The sequence below is a fragment of the Stigmatopora nigra genome, chromosome 18 (genome assembly GCF_051989575.1).
Source record: "Stigmatopora nigra isolate UIUO_SnigA chromosome 18, RoL_Snig_1.1, whole genome shotgun sequence".
Taxonomy (NCBI): Eukaryota; Metazoa; Chordata; class Actinopteri; order Syngnathiformes; family Syngnathidae; genus Stigmatopora; species Stigmatopora nigra.
The window spans coordinates 3,117,091-3,142,598 of record NC_135525.1 but is presented as its reverse complement, the minus strand read 5'-3'; the positions used below and the strand labels follow the sequence as shown (position 1 = coordinate 3,142,598).

The window sequence follows — 25,508 nt, the reverse complement described above, 5'->3', positions numbered from 1 at the left end:
TATATAAATATATATAGATATTTATATATATATATATATATATATATATATATATATATATATATATATATATATATATATATATATATATATATATATATATATATATATATATATATATATATATAGATAGATATTTATATATCTATATATATATATATATATATATACTTTTTTTTAACTTTATTTTATTTTATTTTTTTCATTTTTTTCATTTTCATTTTTAACAGGCCTCCCTAATCTTTTTTAAAAATAATTTTAATTAATAATAATAATTTTAATAATATTTTTTTTAGACGCATAGATTATTTTATTCTATTTGCCACTTCTCATGCTGAGTACTAAAAATAACCCGATTGAAAAAACCTAGTGTACTCGTGTGATGACTTGTTGGGGAGGTTGCGACGGCTTTACGCGCATTCAGGAACTCCCTTATTTTTAGGGCGTATGCGCCTTTTTTGACATACCAGCCTGATAAAGTCAGTGCAGAGATGATCTCAACATATGCTATTGATTTCTTATGAGTGAGAATCCCCCCCCCCCCCCCCCCAAAAAAAAAAACAATTTAGGAGCATTCAAGTAGATCTGCCTAATAGATGCACTTTTGCTGGGTGTATTGAGGTGAGAATAAGATGGTGAAATAACAATGTGTGCATTGTGTTTTAATGGCCTACTTCAATCAGATTACACAGGCATCCGACAGACAGGGAAGTAGAGAGGTGCTCATAATGCATGTCTGTCACTGATTAGTTCAATCAGAGAACTAGCCAATAAGCTTTCATTGTAGGTGGGCTTCCATTTTCTGCGGACAATACGGAAGTTTTTGTGGGGAATTATGCCTCTTTAAACAACTCCCTGAAATTACTTTTTGGAACTTCATACCTGTCAACTTGTACGTTTTATACGTATTTTATAAGTTTTTTCACCATTTCATATCATGTACGCCGTACGCCGACTTTTCTACGGGGATTTTTGAAAAAAAATTAAATCGCCAATATTTATGAAAACCGATCTCAACAAGACCGTTTTGGCTAAAATCCAGATAGTCTCGTAGGCTGGTAGCCAACGACGCTACTGTCATTGATTGTTACTATTGTCACGGTATACCAGCAAAAATTATCCTCAATCGTATGTATTTTTTAGCGGTGCGTACGGCAATATCGATAAAGGATGACATGCGCATACGTAGATATACATAGAGTAAATACCGTGGAAGCAAGCATGGAGGAGCCACATAGTAAGAAACGAGTTACCGCGAGTAAACATGCGTCGTACAGTGTTTGCAAGGTTTTTTGGGGGTTTGTACGGGGAATCATAATCATTTATAAGGGCAGTTATCGGCAGAGGTTGACAGGTATGGAACTTGGCATTTCTTTGTATCGTCTAGGAAGAATGGTTATTCAGCAGTGGCTGACCAAGACATAAAAATAATTATTCTAAATTCAAGTGAATATGCAGTAATTTAGTAGTAGAAGAAATAATATTGTTAAAAGGAATACCTCTGGGAAAAAGTGTGGGCATGTCCTACTTGACCCCTTTAGGATTTCTGTGCTTGAGTACAAGTAAAGTCTTTGTTCACTGCCTATTTTTGAAACATGTGAGCTGATGCATACTTATTCCACTTTTGCATGACAAAGGAATAATTCAAATAAGAAAGTCCATAAAAAAATTATCCCCATCCATTTCCAGTTGTCATGGGAGAAGTGTTTGCCTCCACTATTTTTATTTTTTTAATGAAATAGTAATGAAACAACTTTTTACCTGCCTAGAAATTCCAACCCAGTTACATTGCAACAATTTATAGCATATATGTATATTACATTTCCTGATTTCCCCCTTTTAAATCAATAATTGTAATTTTTTAATCAATTATTCCTGTTTTTAGTTCAGAAATAATTTTGTAAAAAAAAAAAATATATATATATATATATATATATATATATATATATATATATATATATATATATATATATATATATATATATATATATATATATATATATATATATATATATATATATATATATATATATATATATATATATATATATATATATATAAAGCTCAGATAAAGATTGTTTTAGATCTATAAAAAAACTGAATATTCAGGGCTTTTAATCAGTTCTTTTAATCCAATTATAAAATAATTTAAAATATTATATCTAAAATGGTCCGGCCCATGTGAAATCAAGTTGACGTTAAAGCGTTATTTCTTGTGAGCCATACTACAAATTTAAAAGTCACAATACATGCAAACTAGTGCATTTTCACTTTTTTTTTTAGTAATTTCACCACTTTAAAAGTGGAAAAAATGAATATTTTTTAAAAGATTCTTATGCTGTTGCCAATCAATGAGGATGCGTTCCAGAAGAGTCTGCTGCAAAAAAAAAAAGAAAATTTAAGCAGTTCTAGATGTAATATCTCAGTTCTGTCACAAGCGATTTCCATATTTTAGCTCACAGGTTAGCAAAGAGCCAGATGCACCTATCAAAAGAGCCACATGTGGCTCCCGAGTCATAGGTTCCCTACCCGTGATCTGTACTCTTCATTTTAATTTGATCCTATAACAGAAAGTCGGCACTCATAATTTACTTTCCCGGGCCACACAAAATGATGCGGCGGGACAGATTTGGCCCCCGGGCCGCCACTTTGACACATGTGGTGTAGGGTATATTGGGATACAGCAAGTTTTGTTTGCAAAAATAATATGTCTCTTGCTAAAAAGGTTCAAGCGTATACAGTACAGACAAGAGAAAAACAAGATGGTGTCACAGCAGGGCAACACCCCTAACCCTGGGAGTCACCAGCTGGTGTGTCACCATACCATCTGTGGTCCTGTTTATCTCAGAAATGTTCATGTGCATGTCAAACTGTTTGCATTGTACTTACTGTATGTGTGGTTTGCATATTGGCTCTCATTACAAGTACAAGGCCTTAAAAAATGTTCACATTGAAAAATACAACAACACAGAGGTATGCCGTCATGGTCTTCAAGGCCTTCTCTGCTGGCCTGAGAAATATCTGAATCATATATTATATTTTGTCCATCAATACTAAATAATTCCAAATTGTCTGTTAGCTTCCTTTCATTGCTTTCTCCCTGGTAGCACTGCTTCCAGATGTGTATTTTCATATTGAAGCATTTAACCAATCACATTTTAGCCATTATTTGTTGGCAGGGTCAGAAATCTGCCTCAAGGCCTTCACAATCAGTTCCGCAGGCTCTGCTGCATTTAACAGGCATCGATAAGACTGTTGCTTTAACCAATCAGAATTCATTTTTGGTGACACCAAAAAAAGTCTTGGAACCAATTAATTTTGTAAGTCGAGACATGACTGTAATATAAATATACACAACACATACACACTACTACTGAACAAGAATACTATCTACATCGTGTTTAACAAATTTCTAGCTGAACTTTGATTCCTTTTTTTCCCTGAAATAGTGTAACAATAACCTTGGCCTTCAGAGCCAGTGTTTACAGATGAGTAGTGCAATCTTAATCTCTGGTTGCCCCTATGACACGAACATGTGACTACACGTGCACACTATTATTAACTTGCTAAACTGCAAAGTGTGCTAATGGCTTAACAAGCCTAAATGGACTCTCACACTCTTACAGGAAAAGAAAGAACTCCATGTTCAACAAGATCTTCCAACTGTACTTCTTTTTATTAAAAAGACAAGGGTGCAAATATGAAATTAAAAAAAAATAAAGACAAGCATATCATTTTGAAGCATTTAATACAAACTTAATATAAACTATTTCAGTCTCTCTCGACATGTAAGACACTGACTCAAAATACTTTATACCGTATTTTTTTTCATCAAGTATTGCACAATGTAGGTACAAAATTAATATCCATACAATTACATTTGTTGTCCATAGTGTAGGAAATTCTTTAACTTCTTAACAGAAAATACAATTCATTTTTCAGAAATAGCAAATATTCTTACACTTGAGTTCCACCACTAAAAGAAATACTCTGTACACAATTTTTAGAATATCTGGTGTATTTTTAAAAGATGGGAATTCTTTCACAATTCTTTTTTAAAAAGAAAAAGAAAAGCTGCTGCAGCCATCACAGATCACTGGAGTAAAAAGATATAAATGCAATACCATGTCATAGAAACAATATATACTCTGATATCTTACAAACTTTGTACTAAATTAAATTATACAATTAGAAAAAGACCAAGTAACCCCACTTAGTGCCAACTCATAAAAACCCACCTCTTAACACCTGTAAAATACTTTAAGAGGCCAGAACTTGAAGTTTTTTTTATTTTTTATAATTTCTTTGGAGGATTTTGTTAACATGTTGAAAAATAAAAAATAGAAATTGTGCTTGGTTGGCAATAAAGGAAGAAAGAAAACCAATGACGCATGAAGAACTGAAGTAACCAAGCCTGGATGTGTTTGTACAACAACCTTTGAGTAGAAATCAACTCAAGGGGTTTAGTAAAAAATAAAATTAAAAAAAACACCCTTGGGCACATGCGCTTGACGGAGGAGTCGCTATCTGCAGTCTTCTCAAATGTGCACTTTGTTTTGCCTTGAACTTCTAAGCCATCGTCATTCATAAATATCCATCTGCTTTGTGACATTAGTTAGCCATGACAGGCTGGAATTGCTGGTTAGAATACTGCATGGTGCTCAGACTCAAGTTGAGACCCTCCACAAGGGACTTGTCATTGAGGCTTCCATAGGTTGCGAACACGTCGAAGGCATTGTTATACGGCACAAGTCCGAGTCCCAGAGACCCCTCTGCAGGGAACGCTGGCCCGGGGCTGGATTGACCCTGGAGATTAGGGAAAACAAACTCCTTGGCGTTAGGGGACAAAGCGGAGGCTTTCTGGTGCTGCTGACTCAGGCCCAGCCCGTACAGCGAGTGCATGGAGGTGGAGATAGCTTTCTGCTTTAGCAAGGTGTTGACATTCAGTCCTAGGTTACTGATTGGCGACGAGCGCGCTGGCGCCTTGCTGCTACTGCCGCTGCTGGCGCCGTTGTTGTTGTTGTTGCGGCCGCTGCTTTTCATCTTGGTAGAGCCGAACTTTGTGGCGGCGAAGGTAGCCGTGGTGAAGGTCAACGGCTGGGCAGAGCGCGGCACAAAGGAGGGACTAACAGAGGCCGACTGGCCGAAAGGTGGTGAGGGGGAGCTGGATTCCGAACACGTCCCTGTGGGCTCGGCGATCGGCATAAAGACCTGGGCCTCAGGATTAAAGCTGTTCTTGATTTCCTTGTCCAACTCGGAGCCATTCTCACTGTTATCGTCAACATAGAGCACCTTGACCACACCCTTCTCGCCAATTTGGTAGCTCACCTCAAATGGGTCGATCCAAACGCTCAAGTCCTGAGGGAGGTTATTGCGGACATCTTCGATGGCTAGCCCACTCTCTTTAGCCGCCTGCTCTACCACAGGGTCTACCTTCTCCCCTACGTGGATGCATCGGAACCCTGAACCTTTGTATGGCTTATCCAGATACCAGTGGCCTTCATACTTTTTCCTCAGCAGGCTCTCCAGTTCCTCACCAAAAATATTCACACGTCGCCGAGGGAGTTTGTTGTATAAATATGAAATAATAAAGTTGAGCGCTACTTGAATTTCAAGCTGCATAGCTGCTTCAGCGGCAACAAAATGTGCTTCTCAGTTGTTTTTACCCCCCACAGTGCCACGCCCAAAACAATCCTCAAGGGAGTAGTGATCAGTATGATAGAAAAGCAGAAATGTTGTGTTACCAAATATCCTTCCTGACACGTGACGGGGTCCTGGATCCTAAAAGACAAAAAGTTCATATTATTACAGAATTATTTCGATAACTGACTTTTTCCAAATTAATATTTGTTGACATCCAAATTTGAACTAACTGCAGGTACGTTCAATAACAAGGACTGAGCATAAATAAAAGGTTTGAACAGACTCTTTCAAAAGCTTTGTATATATTGCAGGTCTTAAGACACAAATCAGATTTTATTTTGGTCACAACCAATCTTTGCGGAAAGCCATTCACATACCTGTCAACCTCTGCCGATAACTGCCCTTATAAATGATTATGATTCCCCGTACAAACCCCCCAAAAAACGTACAAACACCGTACGACACATGTTTACTTGCGGTAACTCGTTTCTTACTAGGTGGCTCCTCCATGCTTGCTTCCACGATATTTACTCCATGTATATCTACGCATGCGCATGTCATCCTTTATCAATATTGCCGTACGCACCGCTAAAAAAGTACATACGATTGAGGATAATTTTTGCTGGTATACCGTGACAATAGTAACGATCGATGACACTAGCGTCATTGGCTACCAGCCTACGAGACTATCTGGAATTTAGCCAAAACGGTCTTGTTGAGATTGGTTTTCATAAATATTGGCGATTTTAAAAAAAAAGTTCCCCGTACAAAGGTCGGTGTACGGTGTACATGATTTGAAATGGTAAAAAAAAAAAAAAAACATGTAAATATGTATAAAACGTACAAGTTGACAGGTATGCATTCAGACCACTTCTTTCCATAGGTGCACTAATAGGGTCACTTGTGTGTAGAAGATCAGTCCACAATACAGTGAACTAAAGTGAGACGCATTCACTGAAGAATACTAAAAATATAAATATCCCATCAGACGCCTACAGATTCTAGGGTTATTGCATGGACAATATTCAATTTACGTACAGTGCACGTTATCCTTTCCCGACCACTTTGTTCATTGGCGTCTCTGGCCTCTTTAAATACAGCTTTATACTCCTTTTTCAGCAACTGTGGTAAAATCAAAAGGCCAATACTACAATACTTCAAATTCCCTTTGAATATTTTCACCCCCCACAAATACTTTTCAGCTTTAAGTCTTCACAGTCCTCTCATGCAGAAAACTTTCTACCATGTTTATTGCAACTTAAGTATAATTCAAGACTTTAATGGTGTTTGGGAATAAATACTAACCCAAATTGAATGATTACAATTAGGAAGAATAAAACCAAAAAATATCAGAAGAGCAAGTAGTGTGCAAGTCACATCTAAATAACTGCATGACAAATGAAGTCGAGCCTCGTCAACAACACAGGATCAGGAAGTAAATCACATGCCCCAAGTTATCGTCTATTTTTGCAACATATTCAACATTTTTCGCAAAAATAACGTAAAGAGAAAGATTCTCTGTCAAATGTACCGTATTTTCGCACATTTTAGCCACCTCCGCATATAAACCGTATCCTTAAAATTGCCCTAAAATGTAGAAATTTAAAATTTCTATGGTATAAAACACCCCCTGATTCACTATATTCACCTCCATATTCCTTGTTTATTAGGAAGTACAAATATGTTAATTTGAACGGAAAATCTTGAGAAAAAAAATCACTGCCTGTGGTATTTCTAAGAAACTGTATGAATATATCGGATTGCACATTCCTACAGGGTGTTGCCTGTACGTAGACAAATTCAAAAAGTCACGTGAGCAGTACAACCAGGAAGTATGTCTGTGGCGGTCTACTTTACACCAAGTGCAATAACAGCATGAGATACACATCACGCAGGTATCAATCATTTTAATGATCGACCGCAAGATCTTTGATCAGCCATTAACATCTATTGAGATTTGCTAACATGGAAAACACTACGAACAACTGTATAAAGGCTATTCGCACGTGGCCAACAAGATCATGTTTAACTACGGTAAGATGGCAGCGCCGTAAGCAATGGCAGGCACAAGTGATTTTTTTCATTTTTATGCAAGATACGTTTTCTTTTCCTTGAATTTCATCCATAAGGTCAAAATAATTTTTGTTTAACATTTTATCTGTAAATCGTTAGACCATTTTGAAATAAATGACCATATCGGGCAGTGTCTTGCATTCTAGCATTTGGCCTTTGCCACCTTATAGTTTCGTGCGCATCAAGTCTAATTTGTGCACATATGAACCTTGATTCAGTATTTTATTTTTTTTGCAAATTCGGCGTATATGCAAGATAATACTTTAATCATTTAAGAAAGCACCATGATTTACATGAAATCTTGCTAGAACGAAATTGTCGACATATCATTAATCATTGGCGGGAAGAGTTTAAAAGTATTTTTATCTATTATCATGACATCAAGTGTTGTGTTGCTTAAATAAATGATCATATTTGCTTCTATATTTAAGACTTAATAATTGGATCTAATAAATTTTTCGCCAAAGTAGGCATTATTTTCTAAATCAAGTTTGCATTTTTTCCCCATGCCTCAATGGCTCTTCTACTCCCCTCCCCATAATTTTTTTTTTTTAAATACATGGTAGGCTGATTGAGTACTCTAAATTGTCACTGGGCATAAGTGTGTGCGTACATAGTTGTGAGTCTACTTGTTTCCTGCCATTGGCTGGCAACTAGCATCCTACCTACTGTTCATTGATGGCTAGATTAAGTACTTCTTCTGTACTACTTCAAGCTCCATCCTGACAGTTGCTTTTAAGAGGTAAAGGTTTGTAAATTTATATTTTATTATGATTCAAAACTGTCCATCTGAAAAAATCTGGTACAATTCAATACAATGGCTTTGTATAAGTTTGACCCAAAGTGAACACAATCTGTTAAATTTCTGGAAAAATAATTGAAAAAGCAAAGCATTTATTTATGACACTTTTGCTACAGAAAGACATTTTTATTGAGAACCTTTATTTCTAACAAAGCGGCATATGACAAAGATGAAATGACAATATTATTCCAGGTTAGGGTTTGATAAATTAGAAATTGATTAATTCACTAACTGGCAATGATGGCAGGATGTGTCCAATGCATTTGTTTATTTGCCGATTTCAGGCCAAGTTGATTGAACATCTTAATGGCGGGGAAAAATAAGCATTTACAACCAATTGTTTCCATTTGAAAGAGTTGAATGTTCACTTTCAAAAGCAGGGAATGACTCTCCCAAAAAAATAAGGACATCAGTGCCATTTCTAATGACCAATCCCACCTATTCCCTTCAAAATGAGATGTTTAGGAAGATCGATCAGCGGCCCGTTGGTGTGGTTAGCGCTTTAGCCTCACAGCTCCGGGGTCCTGGGTTCAAGTCCAAGTCGGTCCACCTGTGTGAAGTTTGCACGTTCTCCTTGAGCCTGTGTGGGTTGGTTTCCACTGGGTACTCTAGATTTCTCCCACATTCCAAAAACATGCATGGTAGGCTGATTGGACACTCTAAATTCCCCTATGTATGCGTGTGAATGGTTGTCCATCTCCTGATGCCCTGTGATCGGCTAGCCACCAATTCAGGGCGTCCCCTGCCTCTGGCCCGGCCGGAGTCAGCTGGGGTACATTCCAGCACCCCCCACGATCCTAATGAGGATGTAGCGGTTGCAAAAAAGTAAGATGAGAAAAAAATCATTAAAAAAATGTGGGCACCCGGGCCCATTCTCTTGTTGTATACTATGAAGACCCGAATAATCGTATGCCTACGATTCTTTTTTCAACTCAAATTTTGGCATGCCTACGATTCTTATTCGGGTGCCTACGATTATTAATTTTTGCCTCAATTAAGTCCGTGAAGCAGCAACATTGTTCTATGTCATTAACTTTCTACGTGTAAAGCACACATGGTGTTTTTACTAACGTACTAGTACTAGTAAGAACGTGCAATTGCTACTGGTAGAGTTGCAATATACATAATTACAATGTATTGGTAGGCCTAATATATACGAGAGTTACGTTATACGCAATTCATTGCAGCAATTATTTGCAACTGTAATACAACTTTGCAACACGATTATCCGTCACTAATTATCTCGTGCCTCCCAATATTCATTATTTTTGGAATGTTCCACTGCCTACTATTATTCCGGTGCCTACTATTATTAATTAATTTGGAATTTTCCACTCCCTACTATTATTCCAGTGCCTACTATTATTCGGGTCTTCATGGTAAGCACAAACCACTCAAACCAACTTACATTAGGAGGAAACGCTGCCTTTTGTCTTGAATATTAATCATTTAGCTAAACTATATCTATTCCGTTATTAATTATCCATTAAGTCACCGTCTGTGTGCCCTTTGTGTGAAAGGCTATAAGGCACCAAAGAGTGACCTCTGTGGACAAATGGAAAATGTGCAATAAATCACGCAGACGCGATAAAGACATGTACGGACAAAATGCCGACCAAGATCTTGCTGCGAGGGTGGATCCTAATTTCTGCCTCTAACTTGCGTTTACTGAGCTAAAACAGGAGCCTAGCTTGCGAATGCAACTGTTATATAACCAACACGGTTTATATCATAAAGGGAGGTTTTTTGGAACACGTATAAGCGTCCAAGATTAGCAAAACTTGCCGTGAGGGGTGTGAACGCCAGTGCAGCTTCATTTTTTTCCTAATCTACTGATAGCAGTTAATGTATAGCTCGACTAGGCTGGTTATCATTATGAGCTCGTCGTGTTTACCGAGTGAAAGATTAAAAAGGTAAAACGCAAGAACGCAAATTAATAGAAAAAAAATACAGAAACGTCACATGAGGCTAAGTCACGTTCTTCTTGTGCCTCTCAATAGTTAGCATGTCACTAGCCAAGATATTCGTCAATTGGTACGTGACTAACATTTAACTGCGTTAATGTCATTTCTTGAAAATGCAAGGAAACGGTTGAAAAATACACACCAAAGTTCGTATTATTCGTTAAACGGTACGACGTCGTTGAGTTTGAATAGGAATGTACTTACATGGAAAATTACAGTACGTCCTTCTCGCAATAGCAGGCTTCCGCTTGGAGTATTATCGGTTTGCAAAGTGCAGTTTTTTCCAATTAAGTACAAAATGATTTTATGTCGACGTTGGGTTTCCAGGCAAAGTTTTTCTTAGGAGAAAGGGGGTTGATAGCTGGTTTCCAAGTCCTCAAAAAAATACTTCGAAGACCCCCGCAGCCTGGGATATGTCCAACTGTGCCCTTTAAAGACTGATGGCGACTTGTATATATAGTATCCCTTCGCCACTGACACGGAAGAGGCGTCGTCAACGAGCAGCATGACGTCAGTGGCAAGCACCAAATCCCATCTTTTAATTGGTTGATTTTGTCCTCAGTCAACGAGAGGAGGACACTATTTAAAGCAGTGGTTAACCATTCATTTGCAGTCTGAACTAATGCGTTCCGATCCTAATTCGTTCCCAACAGGATATTACAAAAAAAATACATATTTTTATCGGTTCTTTTTCACCACCTACTCAAAGTAACAATTACAGTCATACCTCTACTTACGAATACCTCTAGGCGCGTGAGTTTCAGGTTACAAAATGTTTGCATGCAAAAGAGTGACTCGAGATACAAAAAAGATCCGTACTTTGGAATCCTCCAAAAAGTAAATATATTTTCTTATCCATTATTTTATTTTGAATTCCCGTTATTAAGCAATTAAAAACTACAAAGGCAACATAGAAGATATTTACACACACACTAACTTTGTTTCCTCACACTTTTCATACAAAATTAGGACACATTGACCAATTTTAAAGGGTTTAGTTGATAGTTGTGTGAGGACTAAGGAACGAATTGGAGAATTCACATTTAAAGTACACTTCTACTTACAAAATTTTCCATTATGAAAAAATTCTTGGAACCAATTAATTTCATAAGTAGAGGTACGATAGTATTCATATGCACCACCTGACTTATTTCCCTTGAAAGAACACCGGAAAACACACAGAAACAAAAAAATGGACATCATTTTGATTGGTGAAGGCTATTGTAATATCGCAGGTATTGTTTGCAAAGATAATATGTCTCTTGCTAAACAGGTTTAAGCGTATACAGTAAACACAAGAGGAAGACAAGATACAACATATAAAGTACACCTCTACTTACAAAATGTTCAACTTATGAAAAAAGTCTTGGAACCAATTAATTTTGTAAGTAGAGGTACGACTGTACCCATCTAGTGGTTATGATCTTAAATCCTAAAATATGACACTAGTCAGTACAGCCAGATGGCGCTGACGAGAAAGCGAGAGGACGGAATAGAGACTTGTAACATAACATAAACTTTAAATTTAACTTAAATCAACTTGGATTACTATACACACACTTGAAAATAAGTTTTAATATTACGTTAAACTAAATTTAAACCTTCTTTTCCAATAACCGAGGCAAAGAGGTTATTGTATTCCATCGTGGCTTTCAAAGAACTTCCTTCTGCTCCATGCCTCAGTACCGAGGGTTCGTTTCGTCCAGTTAGTTTTTTCAAATTATCGAACCAGCCATGACTCGCTTTGAAGGATTTTGTGTCCCGCCATATCCCACTAGCTGTTTATCTTCCATTCATTCATTCATTTTCTGAACCGCTTTATCCTCATTAGGGTCGCGGGGGATGCGGGAGCCTACCCCAGCTGACTTCGGCCCAGGGGCGGTGTGATTGGATCTGTGAATGGTTGTCTATCTCTTCGTGTGGCCTATGGCTGACCGGCGACCACTCACCGGTGTAGTAAACTTTTCCCCCAAAGTCCACTCTGATATGCTCCAGCTTCCCCCGCAACCTGTGGTAAACAAATTTATATTTATTTTACCATTTAACTTATCAAAGCTTTGAATCTTATAATCTGTTATTGATGAATATGTAACAAAAAGCCAGAAATGTGAATGTCTATTTTAAAAGAATTTGGAAGCCAAAATTGTCCCCCAACTTTGGAATGAACTGTTATCATTAAGTTTAAACAAATCTCACAGCACTCAAAATCATTTTATTACCAGCGTTCCAATTAGTTAAGCGTGAATAGAAACGCAATCAAACATCATTAGTTTTCACTTATTGAGGCAGCATTTCATCAACATTTTACAGACAATTCATTTTCATTTGCCTTGGATGGATTGTTACTCAGATTCTGAGGGAATTATTTTAGGAACACATTTATTATATAAATACTTTAAAGTATTAATTAGAAGCCTTTGATTGAATTCTGTGATCAAATGTATCTTTTTTTAAGTTGCAAACTAAAAAAAAGAGTTTGATCTTTGATTTACAACATCCATCATTATCACACGAAATAATATAAATTGTATGGTGTACATGAATCTACATAGTGCTATACAGCCCTAGATTTAGGGACCTTAGGAAGCAGTAAGTCTAATAAAGAGTTTTTCCTCCAGTTTGAGTCACAGTAGCCTGTGAAAGCAACCCCCATCAACCAAGGAATTTACTAATGTGATAGATTGGATTGGATTGGATAACTTTATTCATTGTGACAGTAGCAAGAAGGGGGGAATACAGATACAGAAAAAAAAGAAAAAAAACACATAGTTACAAGTTAGACAGTACAGTCGCAAAGGCAACAGAACAACAAAGTAAAAGCACATGACATGAATGCTGGTAAACCCACCATTAGGGTCTTTAATTGCCCAAAATATCTCAAGGCACAATTGTCCAAAAAAATGTAAAAGCGAATTTCTGTACTCGTTATCGTATCCCCGCTTAAAGATAATCCTGCTATGTCATATATATATATATATATATATATATATATATATATATATATATATATATATATATATATATATATATATATATATATATATATATATATATATATATATATATATATATATATATATATATATATATATATATATATATATATATATATATATATATATATATATATATATATATATATATATATATATATATATATATATATATATATATATATATATATATATATATATATATATATATATATATATATATATATATATATATATATATATATATATATATATATATATATATATATATATATATATATATATATATATATATATATATATATATATATATATATCTATATATATATCTATGTATATCTATGTATATCTATATATATCTATATATATATATATATATATATATATATATATATATATATATATATATATATATATATATATATATATATATATATATATATATATATATATATATATATATATATATATATATATATATATATATATATATATATATATATATATATATATATATATATATATATATATATATATATATATATATATATATATATATATATATATATATATATATATATATATATATATATATATATATATATATATATATATATATATATATATATATATATATATATATATATATATATATATATATATATATATATATATATATATATATCTTCAAGACCCCAGAGCTGTGAGGCAGAAGCGCTAACTACTCGTTCCATCGGGCCACTTTCTTGCAACCATTTAAGGTATATTGAAGAAATTATACTAGAGACTACACATTGAGAACAGACCGAGCTAGTATGAAAGGCCTTGATGTGAAAATCTAAATCTAATCTGAATCTAAATACCATATGCAAGTCACAAATTTCTTTGACCAAAAAAAATTAAGAAAATGATGTTTAAACAATTAAAATTTACCACTTGCGAATGCCGCCATGTTGTGAAAAAGGTTATCAGTCAACTCATGAAAGTGAAAATTAGCTAAAGAATAAAATTAGGCATATACAATTAATAGTTTCTGTACCTTTGCAATTTCTCTGTGTTTCTCCATTTAAGACTTCATTCTTTGGATTTATCAAAGCCAACATACACACTTATTACAGTTGGTAGTTAATGTGTGCCAAGTAGGCTACACAATCTGAAACGCATGCAATTGACTGACTAAAGTAGGACTGGTAATCAATAAATTCAATTCTGACAATAGCCATTTTATCCACTTCTGGAAAATATTGTCTTTTAATGGTGTTTTACTCTATTTCACATTATAAAAATGATTTTTTTTTGTTCAAATTGTTAAATAAGATTATTTACACTTTGATGCACTTGATCAAAACCTTGTTTTATGCATTAAATATAAGATAATTAAAAAAAGAAACATGTATATTTATTGAAGGAAAAACTACTTAATTGTAAAGAATTCATAACCGCTGTTTATTTACACCACAACACCATTAAGATAAGGTTATTTCGACGAAAATAAATACATATACCGTATTTTCACGACTATAATGCGCACTTAAAAGTCTTAAATTTTCTCCAAAATAGACAGTGCGCCTTATAATCCAGTGCGCCTTATATATGGGGAAAAAACAGAAAACCAAAAACGAAAAACCATCACTGTCGGATATTAAAAAAACACAAACGCCTAAACTGAAACAATACTGTTAAATATGCAGCTGCCATCTTAGTTTACAAAATCGTCCATCATATAGCTCCTCCCCCACTGCAAGATTTTGTACAAAAAATCCAAAACATCATCAATGGCTGGCTCTAGAGGTGACTGTGTAGTGAGTGCTTCATACCTCGAAGTCAATAGCAATTACTGTATTTTCACGACTGTAAGGCGCACTTAAAAGTCTTAAATTTTCTCCAAAATAGACAGTGCGCCTTATAATACAGTGCGCCTTATAATACAGTGCGCCTTATAATACAGTGTGCCTTATAATGCAGTCCGCCTTATAATACAGTGCACCTTATAATACAGTGCACCTTATAATACAGTGCGCCTTATAATACAGTGCGCCTTATATATGGGAAAAATCTCATTCGTTGAGGGTGCGCCTTATAATGTGATGCGCCTTATATATGGGAAAAATCTCATTCGTTGAGGGTGCGCCTTATAATGTGATGCGCCTTATAGTCGTTAAAATACGGTACTTCTTAAAACAGGGAGTTTCTTATGAAGTTCCTTTTTTGATGTTTTGAAAACAGGTTCTTAAAATATGTTCTCATTTGTGTTGGGATCCAAAGCCTACTTTACAATTCTGTATGTGATACCATGAGGGGGTTCAATATCATTTTGGCCTGTTGCCTCATTTTATACACCCAGTATGCAGTTGTTGGTCTTGGCTTGGAGGCAGGTACAATAACAGTGTCACAGCATGCTTAACAATGACTTATTTGTTATTCTTCTCCAGAGAAGGCTCGTGAGTGAGGTGAAAGTTTTCCTCTGTTGTCGTGAGCGTCTGATAGGGACTTTGTGGTGAACACATCTAATGAAGTCAGATGTTTTAGCATGACTCCCGTAAATTTTTGTATGAAGTCAGTCCACATAGACATTTTTTTGTCCACTCTTCACAGCACTGTGAAATCCTTTTCACCCTCTATCAGGCTTCAGAGAATACACATCAGAGTATGCAAACCATATCCAAACCCCTCCATGTGTCGACAGGCTCTAAAAAAAAGTCAATAACAAAAGAAAGAATTTTGCATTTTGAATTCAGAAGCAGAAATTAAAATATGCATGGAACTACACTCATTTATTGTTGGATAATCAATAGTTGATACAAAACTCAGACAAGATGGCTCACAAACAAAAGCTGAAAAATTGGATTTCTTTTGTTTTTGTTGTTGCTTGTTGACTTCTTCTTAAAGATAAAACAAATAAAAAGCCCTGGCTGTTTTTCAAATTAATTTATTTTTGGAGTTGTTTTTTTTATTATATTTTTTAAAAACTCTGTTTTTCAAATTAAATTATTTTCTTGGTTTGTTTTTTGAATATTTGTGCCTTATAATACAGTGCGAACTTATTATACAGTGCGCCTTATAATACAGTGCGCCTTATATATGGAAAAATGTCATTCATTGAGGGTGCGCCTTATAATGCGGTGCGCCTTATAGTCGTGAAAATACGGTACATCTCTACTTGTGAAATTTTCAAGTAACAAAAAAGTTCTGAAAACAATTAATTTCGTAAGTAGAGGTACAACTGTACTTTAAAATTACTTCAAAAGCTGTGGGGAAAAAACACTCATTGGAGATTGAATGGTTTAGCTAAATGTATGTTATGTTAAATGGAATGCTTCACTGTGTTGACTTGAAAAGATAAGATTTGCTGAAGAAGATCTTTAGTGGTGCAGGCATTTAATGGCTCTGTTTGCAATCTTATGCGGAGGTGTGTTCAATGAATATTCATAGCAGATCTATCCTGATGGCAATTGAAACATTACACCGCTCACTGTAATTTATAGCTTCATGCACACGTGCAAGCATCTGCTTTATTCTCTGCTTTAATTCAAATAAGTAATGGCACCGACACGCTCGGCTATGATGATGTTGGCAGACAGAGAGTTCAAGAAAGCAATTCATCATCAGCGCTGCTGGCATGGAAAAATAATTTAAGAGTTGAATGAAAAAAAAAACACTTTGCCCTCTATCACAAGTTTCAAAGTGGCGGCTTGGGGGCAGAATCTGGCCCGCCACATAATTTTTCAAAGAAAAAGAAGGGTTGTGCAGGGGGACAGTGTTTTACTTAATGGCTACACTGGTGAGAGCAGTGTGAAAAGACCTACCGTATGCATGCATGTACATCTATATGTATGCTTATATATATATATATATATATGTATGTGTCCCATCATCATATCTGTATATCTATATATCAAGGCCTTGCCCTCCTTCTGCAGAGCCTGCAGAACTGATTGTGAAGGCCTTGAGGCAGATTTCTGACCCTGGCAACAAATAATGGCTGAAATTTCATTGGTAAAATGCTTCACACATCTGGAAGCAGTGGCAACAAGGGGGAAAGCAATGGAAGGAAGCTAACAGACAATTTGGAATATTCTTCAATAAGTATTGATGGACAAATATAATATATGATTCAGATATTTCTTAGGCCAACAGAGGAGGCCTTGAAGGACCTGACGGAGAGAGAGAAGGAGAGAGAGATAACAAAAACATAACCTAAAAATGCCCCCAAATTAAAGCAGGTGACCAAAAACCTACAGAAAGTGACCCATGGCAGAGTGAAGCTTGATCATCTCTCATCTCAGATGTATTTTCTAGAATGATCAGCACTATTTCATAAAACTTGTCCCAAATTAAGTCCCAACGAACCCTCTAATGGAAAAAAAGCCTTCAGTTCTGTTGTTTGTCAGACATGATGTCAATGTAGCCATGGCAACTATTCTTACGCGCATACACCTCCTTTTTTCCCTTCACAGTTAAAGTACCACTTAAGTGCTATTTTTCTGACAAATGTCAAAGACACACATGGCAGGCTGAGGCAGGACTAGGATTAGAAAGATTAATGAATGAGCCAGAAGTCATGGTCAGTCATGTGTAGAGTGAATAATGTTTAATGCTAGCTTTTAATTCCATCTAGATCACTAGTTCTTAACCTGGGTTCGGTGAGTCGGTTTCAGGGGTTCGGAGGACTCTCTGCCGCTGAGGTCAAGACACATCGACTCATCATGTCTATTCATGATAACATGCCCCGCTTAACTATCACTGGCTGCAGATGATCATGTGACATTACTTGGCCAATCAGTGCTGCGAGGTATTTATATATCTTGAATTTGAAGAAAAAAAATACATTTAATTTTACACTGAAGTAGGGTTCGGTGAATGCGGATGTGAAACTGGTGGGGTTTGGTAGCTCCAACAAGGTTAAAAATCACTGCTTTAGATACAATGTAGATAGTTCATAGAAAAGTGAAAATCCACATTGAAGCTAGCGCGCGGAAACGACTCCCCTGTCCTTCTTTAGCTACTTGGACTCAGCACTTGAGTGAGAAAACAAAACTAAAATGTTTTCATTTATTCTTAAATAGTGCTACAGTGTTCCCTCGGTTATCACGGTTAATGGGGACCGGGACCACCCGCAATAAGTGCATTTCCGCGAAGTAGGGGTGCCCCTTCAAAAATGCTTAAAGAAACGTCTAACATGTGCACAAAAGGACCACCAAGCAAAAACATCATAGTAGTCCGGATGGAGGATCTTCTGCAGTTTTTTTGCACGTAAGAAACATCGTTATTGGGAGTTGTGAACAGCCATGACGTCATCAATGCAATTCCTGAACTCTCACCATGTTATTGACCATTTCTTTGGCCTTTTTTTTTGATGCAATTACTAATTCTTATTGAAGATTTTGTTTCCACCTCTTGTAAAATGATGCAATTTATCATTTTAATTTCATATCTTTACATTTTTTATTTATTTTTTTCTTGAAAAAAATCCGTGAAGCTCTGAGTCCGCGATAGCTGAAGCGCGAAGTAGCGAGGGAACACTGTATACCGTACTTCGCAGTTTTTCATTCATCGCGTCTGGCGTACATTAACCGCGAAAACCTACGATCAAAATGACCAATTTGGCGACAAAAACCTAATGAGCAATCATGATTAAATGTTTATTTCCCTGCAGTGAGGGGAAGAGAGTGACTTCGCTGTTGTAGGATGTGCTTCAAGTTTAAATTCATTACGATATTAATGAATTATGTTTCATTGTTTTCATGAAGGTGGCCCAGTAAGTAGTTCAGTAGTTAGTGCATGGGCCTCATGGCTGTGAAAGAGGGTTTGAACCCAGGGTCCAGACTTTCTTGTGTGGAGTTTGCATGTTCACCCCAGACTTGCATGGGCTTTCTCTGGGTATTCTGTATTTATTCTACACAATCTTACAGCATTAGAAAACATTAAAAATATTTGTGTCATGTTTGCCCTCCTACAGAAACCATATTATAACAAAAATATATTTCTATCCCCCATTTTCCATTTTCAAATATTTTTAAAAAAAACTCCAGAAAGCCATCAGGGCAACGCTAAAGAGCCACATGCAGCTCCAGATCCTAGGGTTGCCCACCCCTGTACTAATTTATGTTTATGCAGAACATATCTTATTTTCCAGATTATACATTTTTGGGGTTTCTTTTTTTAGCATAGTTTTAATTTATACAGAAGGATATGAATTATTTTAATGAATTAACGGCACGGTAATCCAGTGATTAGCATTTCTACATCACACACTGAAATGTGTGTTAACTCCCCATGCTTCTGTGGGTTTCCTCCAGGTGTTCCGGCTTCCACCTGCATCCCAAAAACATGCATGGTAAGCTGATTGACCCCATAAAATGTCCCGCCTAGTGGCCTGGGATTGGCTAGCAGCCAATTGAGGCTGTACCTCTCACTAAATTGGCTGAGATCCAGCACCCCCATGACCCTCTTGTGAGAACAAGGGGAACGGGAAATGAATGAAAGGTCAATGGGTTGCGCCTCAGTGAAGTCCAATTTATCAAATTTAGTTAGGTACCCTGTGAGGTGATAGTGAGACTTCAAGGCAGTGGTGTCAAACATACGGCCCGCGGGCCGGATCCGGCCCGTCTGGTGGTTTGGTACAGCCCGAGGAAGCAAGCTGCATTGTATAAAAAAATATGAATTTTCTTTAAAATGTGTAGTTCTTATATTATCCGCCAGGGGCGCAGTGTTTTAGTATGGGCAGACAACATTTATTGACATTTATTTATGTTATTCTCTTGTTCATAATATATTGTTCATAATGTAAAAACGAAATTCTTTTAATAAACATTTTGATAATTTACTCATTCTATGCACTAATTATTAGTAGTAGTGACTAATACAAAGGAAAAAAGTGGGCTTATTGTTAGTTCTATGTCATTTTGCAATGAGTTTACTGGTCCGGCCCGCTTGATCTCAAATTAAGCTGTATTCGACCCGCAGACCAAAGGGAGTTTGACACTCCTGCTTTAAGGCAAGGAAAGTTGTGTTACCTACAGCCTAGTCTTACACCTAATATGCTTTTCAAACAATTTTAAAAGTAGTTTTAAAAGTGTCAGCAGCATGACACTGGTAATAAAGTGGTCATCTCCCAACAGAACAGTTGCGAATTTGATCCTCATTCCTTGTGACTATGTCTAAGTGTTCCTTTTATGCAGAGCCCCCATTGTTTCTGATGCTGTTATTAGTCAGTGAATGAGGAGACCATTGTGTCCAAACCCTTTTGAGTAATGTACCTTGAAAGTGGAAAAAGTGATAAACAAATGAAAGCTCATTTACCCTTTCACCAAAACCATTGAAGAATGAATTAATATCAAATCATGTACAGAATTAGAATGGCGAGAGCTAAAACTGAGAATCAAATTATGTTAAAGTGTCAACGTTATGAATTAAATCTCAAATCACATTTTTCAGATTTAGTTTTTCAATCAAATGATTCAAAATGGACAATGCACTATCCAATTATTATACCATTTTGCGTCAGCGTTTATCATTTTAAATGTTTTTTTTATACTTTTCAAGCATAAATGAGATTCATTTTCTGGTGACAGAAATTTCAGCCCATTCAGGTTCTTAAAGCTGACACATTCCGCTTTTGGCATAACAAGAGAGGGACGAGCCATATTTCGCTGATGAATGTCCTTTTACAGGATTTTGTGCAAAGGTGATAAGATAGACAAAATAGAATCCCTTAGAACAGACAAAATTGTGTCGTTTTCCGGGCTCGCTTGCATGCATGCATGCAACTACATCAGCACTCAATGCCTGTAATCTCTAGGGATAAGAGGAGGAGTTTGATTATCACATTGCTCTTTGGCTTGAATTTTATACTGAGTGCAGTTCAGTTCAGTAATCACACTGTCAGGATGACTAAACAATGCACTGCAGTCACATTCTGTTGATTTAAATGGTGATCGGAAAGTACTATTGTTACGCTTATTCTGAGCCTTTCGGTTTGAATCATTTTAAGACAAGACCTTTTATTTAGTTTTACACATTTGACATAAAATATGACTGTAAATTGATGCCAGGTAGGAGTGTGAGATTACAATACCATTGTAAGATTTAATATAGTAATTGAAATGTCATGTAATGTCACAATAATTATCTATATCAATGGTCCCGACTTGTTGAAAGTAAATGGTGTTTGGTTTATGCATTAATGTTGTGACATACTTTAAATATCTTATATGTAAAATGTGAGCCATGAAGAAGATTGGGCTGATTTTAAACTCCTGCAGAACTACTGCATTTGGGTGACGTGCATAAAAAAGACACCCACAGGAGTTTAAAGCTTGAAATCAGCCAACTGCTTGAGAAGAATGTCACAGGGAAGTGGTGACTGATTCCATGCCTATGTGAAAAGCCATTAATCACAAATTGGGCCAGATCAAAATTGGGGTCAGGAAAAGAATTTAAGTATACATACATCTCATCAGCACAAATATTGTTTCCCTTCCTCCTGCATAGCTTCCAATTTAAATGGCAAACGGATTAAAAAAAATGTACACACCATTTAGAACAGGGGTGGCCAACCAGTCAGAGACCAAGAGCCACATTTTTTACTGTGTTACCGCAAAGAGCCACATTTTTTACTGTGTTACCGCAAAGAGCCACATCACACACATACCTTTGCTCAGCCAGATTTATTGTAAATGTCACACACCAGCATAGTAATGAAATAAATTGACTCCTACAGTACTAACAGCACAGGCCAGTCATTATCAACAATGAACATTGTGTGCACTGTCTCACACAGACAAACTCTCAGTTCAACCAAGTCCACAAACAAAAATATAATAATTTACAATAGTGTTTTTTCTTTTACTATGCATGTTACTTAGTGGGACTTCTGTCATAAAATCAGAGCCTATTTTTTCGCAACATTCGCTCCTTGTGAGCTGTCATTTATTATGAATGGCTTTTATAGCGCGCCCACCACGTGGGTGTACACCTCGCTCTCCTATTGGCTGCTCCCGGGTGAGCACTCGGGTGAGCACGCTCGATCTTTGGGATACTTTTTGTGTGCGCGACGCTGTTCATTGTTGCTTCTGGTTCACGGGAGCTCTCCCACTCTGTTAAAAACGTTTACTCAAATGACCTTGCTCCTACTGGGAAACTTTGAGGTATTTTCATCCCAAGCACATGCGCATTGGACGAAAATACCGTATTGAACTCAAGCGAAGCGCACACGCAAATAAAAATAAAACACAAATACAAACTTTGATATGGACGTAAGAGCCGCATGAAACCGGGCAAAGAGCCGCATGCGGCTCACGAGCCGCGGGCTGGCCACCCCTGATTTAGAAGATTTTAACCTGATCAAGCCAATTCTGATTCTGATTGTATTCCGAATGAGAGGTGTTTATGTTGATTCATAATCCAATCGCCGTGGATGAAAACACATATCCCTTAAATTTAGCAATAGTCTTTCAGTCACAGGTCTTTGAAAAAATCATCAATATTAACCTCATACAATTGAAATATTAATTATTATTTTACTTTAATATTATTAATTATTTAGAAAAATAGCCTCTCTCTCTGTATGTATATATATATATATATATATATATATATATATATATATATATATATATATATATATATATATATATATATATATATATATATATATATATATATATATATATATATATATATATATATATATATATATATATATATATATATATATATATATATATATATATATATATATATTAATAGCGACACCTATAACAATTCTATTGCAACTACACATGTGACACATAAAAAGCATCTATAATAACCTCATACAATTGAAATACTATTTAGGAATAGAGTCTTCTTCTAAAACGTCAACAGAATCTGCTCTTGTATATTTTTGGATGGAGAGCTCTAGTCTTCTAATTTTCACTCAGTGTTCTGTTTCACACTTGGATCATTAATCATGCATTATTGAGACACAAGCAGGAGTGTATAAATCACCACTGCACTCACAGTGCAGCACAGAAAAATCTTTATGATGACGGTTGTGTGTGTGTTTGTTCATGTAAAGGATGTCACCAAAGGTCAGAATAAGAGGAAAACAACCTTTATTTTCTTTGGACGTCTTTGGCAGTATACAGAATAGTTCACTCATTCCAAAGGGCTCAAGAACAGCCAACATTTATCACTAAATAGTATTTATCCAGATTCGTTCAATTTTTTTTTCACTACTCACACACACAGACATTAATGTGTGATTGGCTGTCTTGCATAGATAATAATATGACCCAAACGAAGTTAATTGTAATCCCTCTTCATCTGCTTCCATATTTCCCCTGTGAGTAGTAGTTAGCCACTTAGCCTCATGACCTACAACCTCCTACCCACCACCATCCGTGTGAAAAAGAATTCTCTGGCATTGCACAGGGGCTTGCCAGTTTATATTTTATATGTATTTATGTCTAAAATGTCTTTTTCTGTGTCTGTATTCTCACCCACTTGCTACTGTGACAATGACATTTCCAGAATACAGGAAAAAGAAAGTTATCTAATTTAATCTAATCTAATTTACTTGATGGCATTTAATCGGAAGCAAAGGAACTCTCATCCACAAGTAAAAAAATATGTTAAACATAGAGCAGGTGTGTTAGGACTAACTTGTTATTGTTTTTCCATTGCTTTCTCCCTATTTTCTTATGTTCGTTTCCAAGCTCTTGTTTTTGTTAAAAAAAAAGCAGGGAATGACTCTCCCAAAAAAAATAAGGACATCAGTGCCATTTCTAATTACCAATCCCACCTATTCCCTTCAAAATGAGATGTTTAGGAAGATCGATCAGCGGCCCGTTGGTGTGGTTAGCGCTTCAGCCTCACAGCTCCGGGGTCCTGGGTTCAAGTCCAAGTCGGTCCACCTGTGTGAAGTTTGCACGTTCTCCTTGAGCCTGTGTGGGTGGGTTTCCACTGGGTACTCTAGATTTCTCCCACATTCCAAAAACATGCATGGTAGGCTGATTGGACACTCTAAATTCCCCTATGTATGCGTGTGAATGGTTGTCCATCTCCTGATGCCCTGCGATCGGCTAGCCACCAATTCAGGGCGTCCCCTGCCTCTGGCCCGGCCGGAGTCAGCTGGGGTACATTCCAGCACCCCCCACGATCCTAATGAGGATGTAGCGGTTGCAAAAAAATAAGATGAGAAAAAAGTCATTAAAAAAAATGTGGGCACCCGGGCCCATTCTCTTGTTGTATACTATGAAGACCCGACGCCTACGATTCTTATTCGGGTGCCTACGATTATTAATTTTTGCCTCAATTAAGTCCGTGCAGCAGCAACATTGTTCTATGTCATTAACTTTCTACGTGTAAAGCACACGTGCTGTTTTTACTAACATACTAGTAAGAACGTGCAATTGCCACTGGTAGAGTTGCAATCTACATAATTACAATGTATTGGTAGGCCTAATATATACGAGAGTTACGTTATACGCAATTCATTGCAGCAATTATTTGCAACTGTAATACAACGTTTCAACACGATTATCCGTTGTCTTGCAGTATGTAATCAATCGATCATCAGGACTTTAATTTGTAGCTAATTGTGGAATTTAAACATATTATTTTGTTTCATACTACTAGTAAACTGTTGATTAAAATAATAATGATTGTCCTTGTTATGATTTTATAATAAATATTCCATCATAGCTTTAATTCTATGCATCGAATCTGTTTAGACACTAATTATCGCATGCCTACTAATATTCATTATTTTTGGAATTTTCCACTGCATACTATTATTCCGGTGCCTACTATTATTAGATCATTTGGAATTTTTCACTTCCTACTATTATTACAGTGCCTACTATTATTCGGGTCTTCATAGTAGGCATTTGAATAAAAATCAATATTAGCAAAAAAAGTATGTTTTCCTGGTTCTATTGTTTTTAAAACAAGAACAATGACAGCACAGCAAGCTTTCAAACCAACTGGTAGTTGATGTAGCTCCACTTTGAATGCCTCTTGATCCTCTTACAAGGCAGTAAAATATTT

At 36.0% G+C, this 25,508-nt stretch overlaps 1 protein-coding gene across 1 annotated transcript; it reads right to left on the bottom strand.

The window, feature by feature from the left end:
- Positions 1-4,323: 4,323 nt before the first annotated feature.
- tob1b (transducer of ERBB2, 1b) lies at positions 4,324-10,938 on the bottom strand. Its single transcript, XM_077739166.1, has 2 exons — positions 10,687-10,938; positions 4,324-5,781 (listed from the first exon to the last, which is right to left on the bottom strand). Exon 2 carries the CDS (start codon positions 5,620-5,622, stop codon positions 4,612-4,614), a length of 1,011 nt encoding a protein of 336 aa, XP_077595292.1. The 5' UTR covers positions 5,623-5,781; positions 10,687-10,938; the 3' UTR covers positions 4,324-4,611.
- Positions 10,939-25,508: the final 14,570 nt, after the last annotated feature.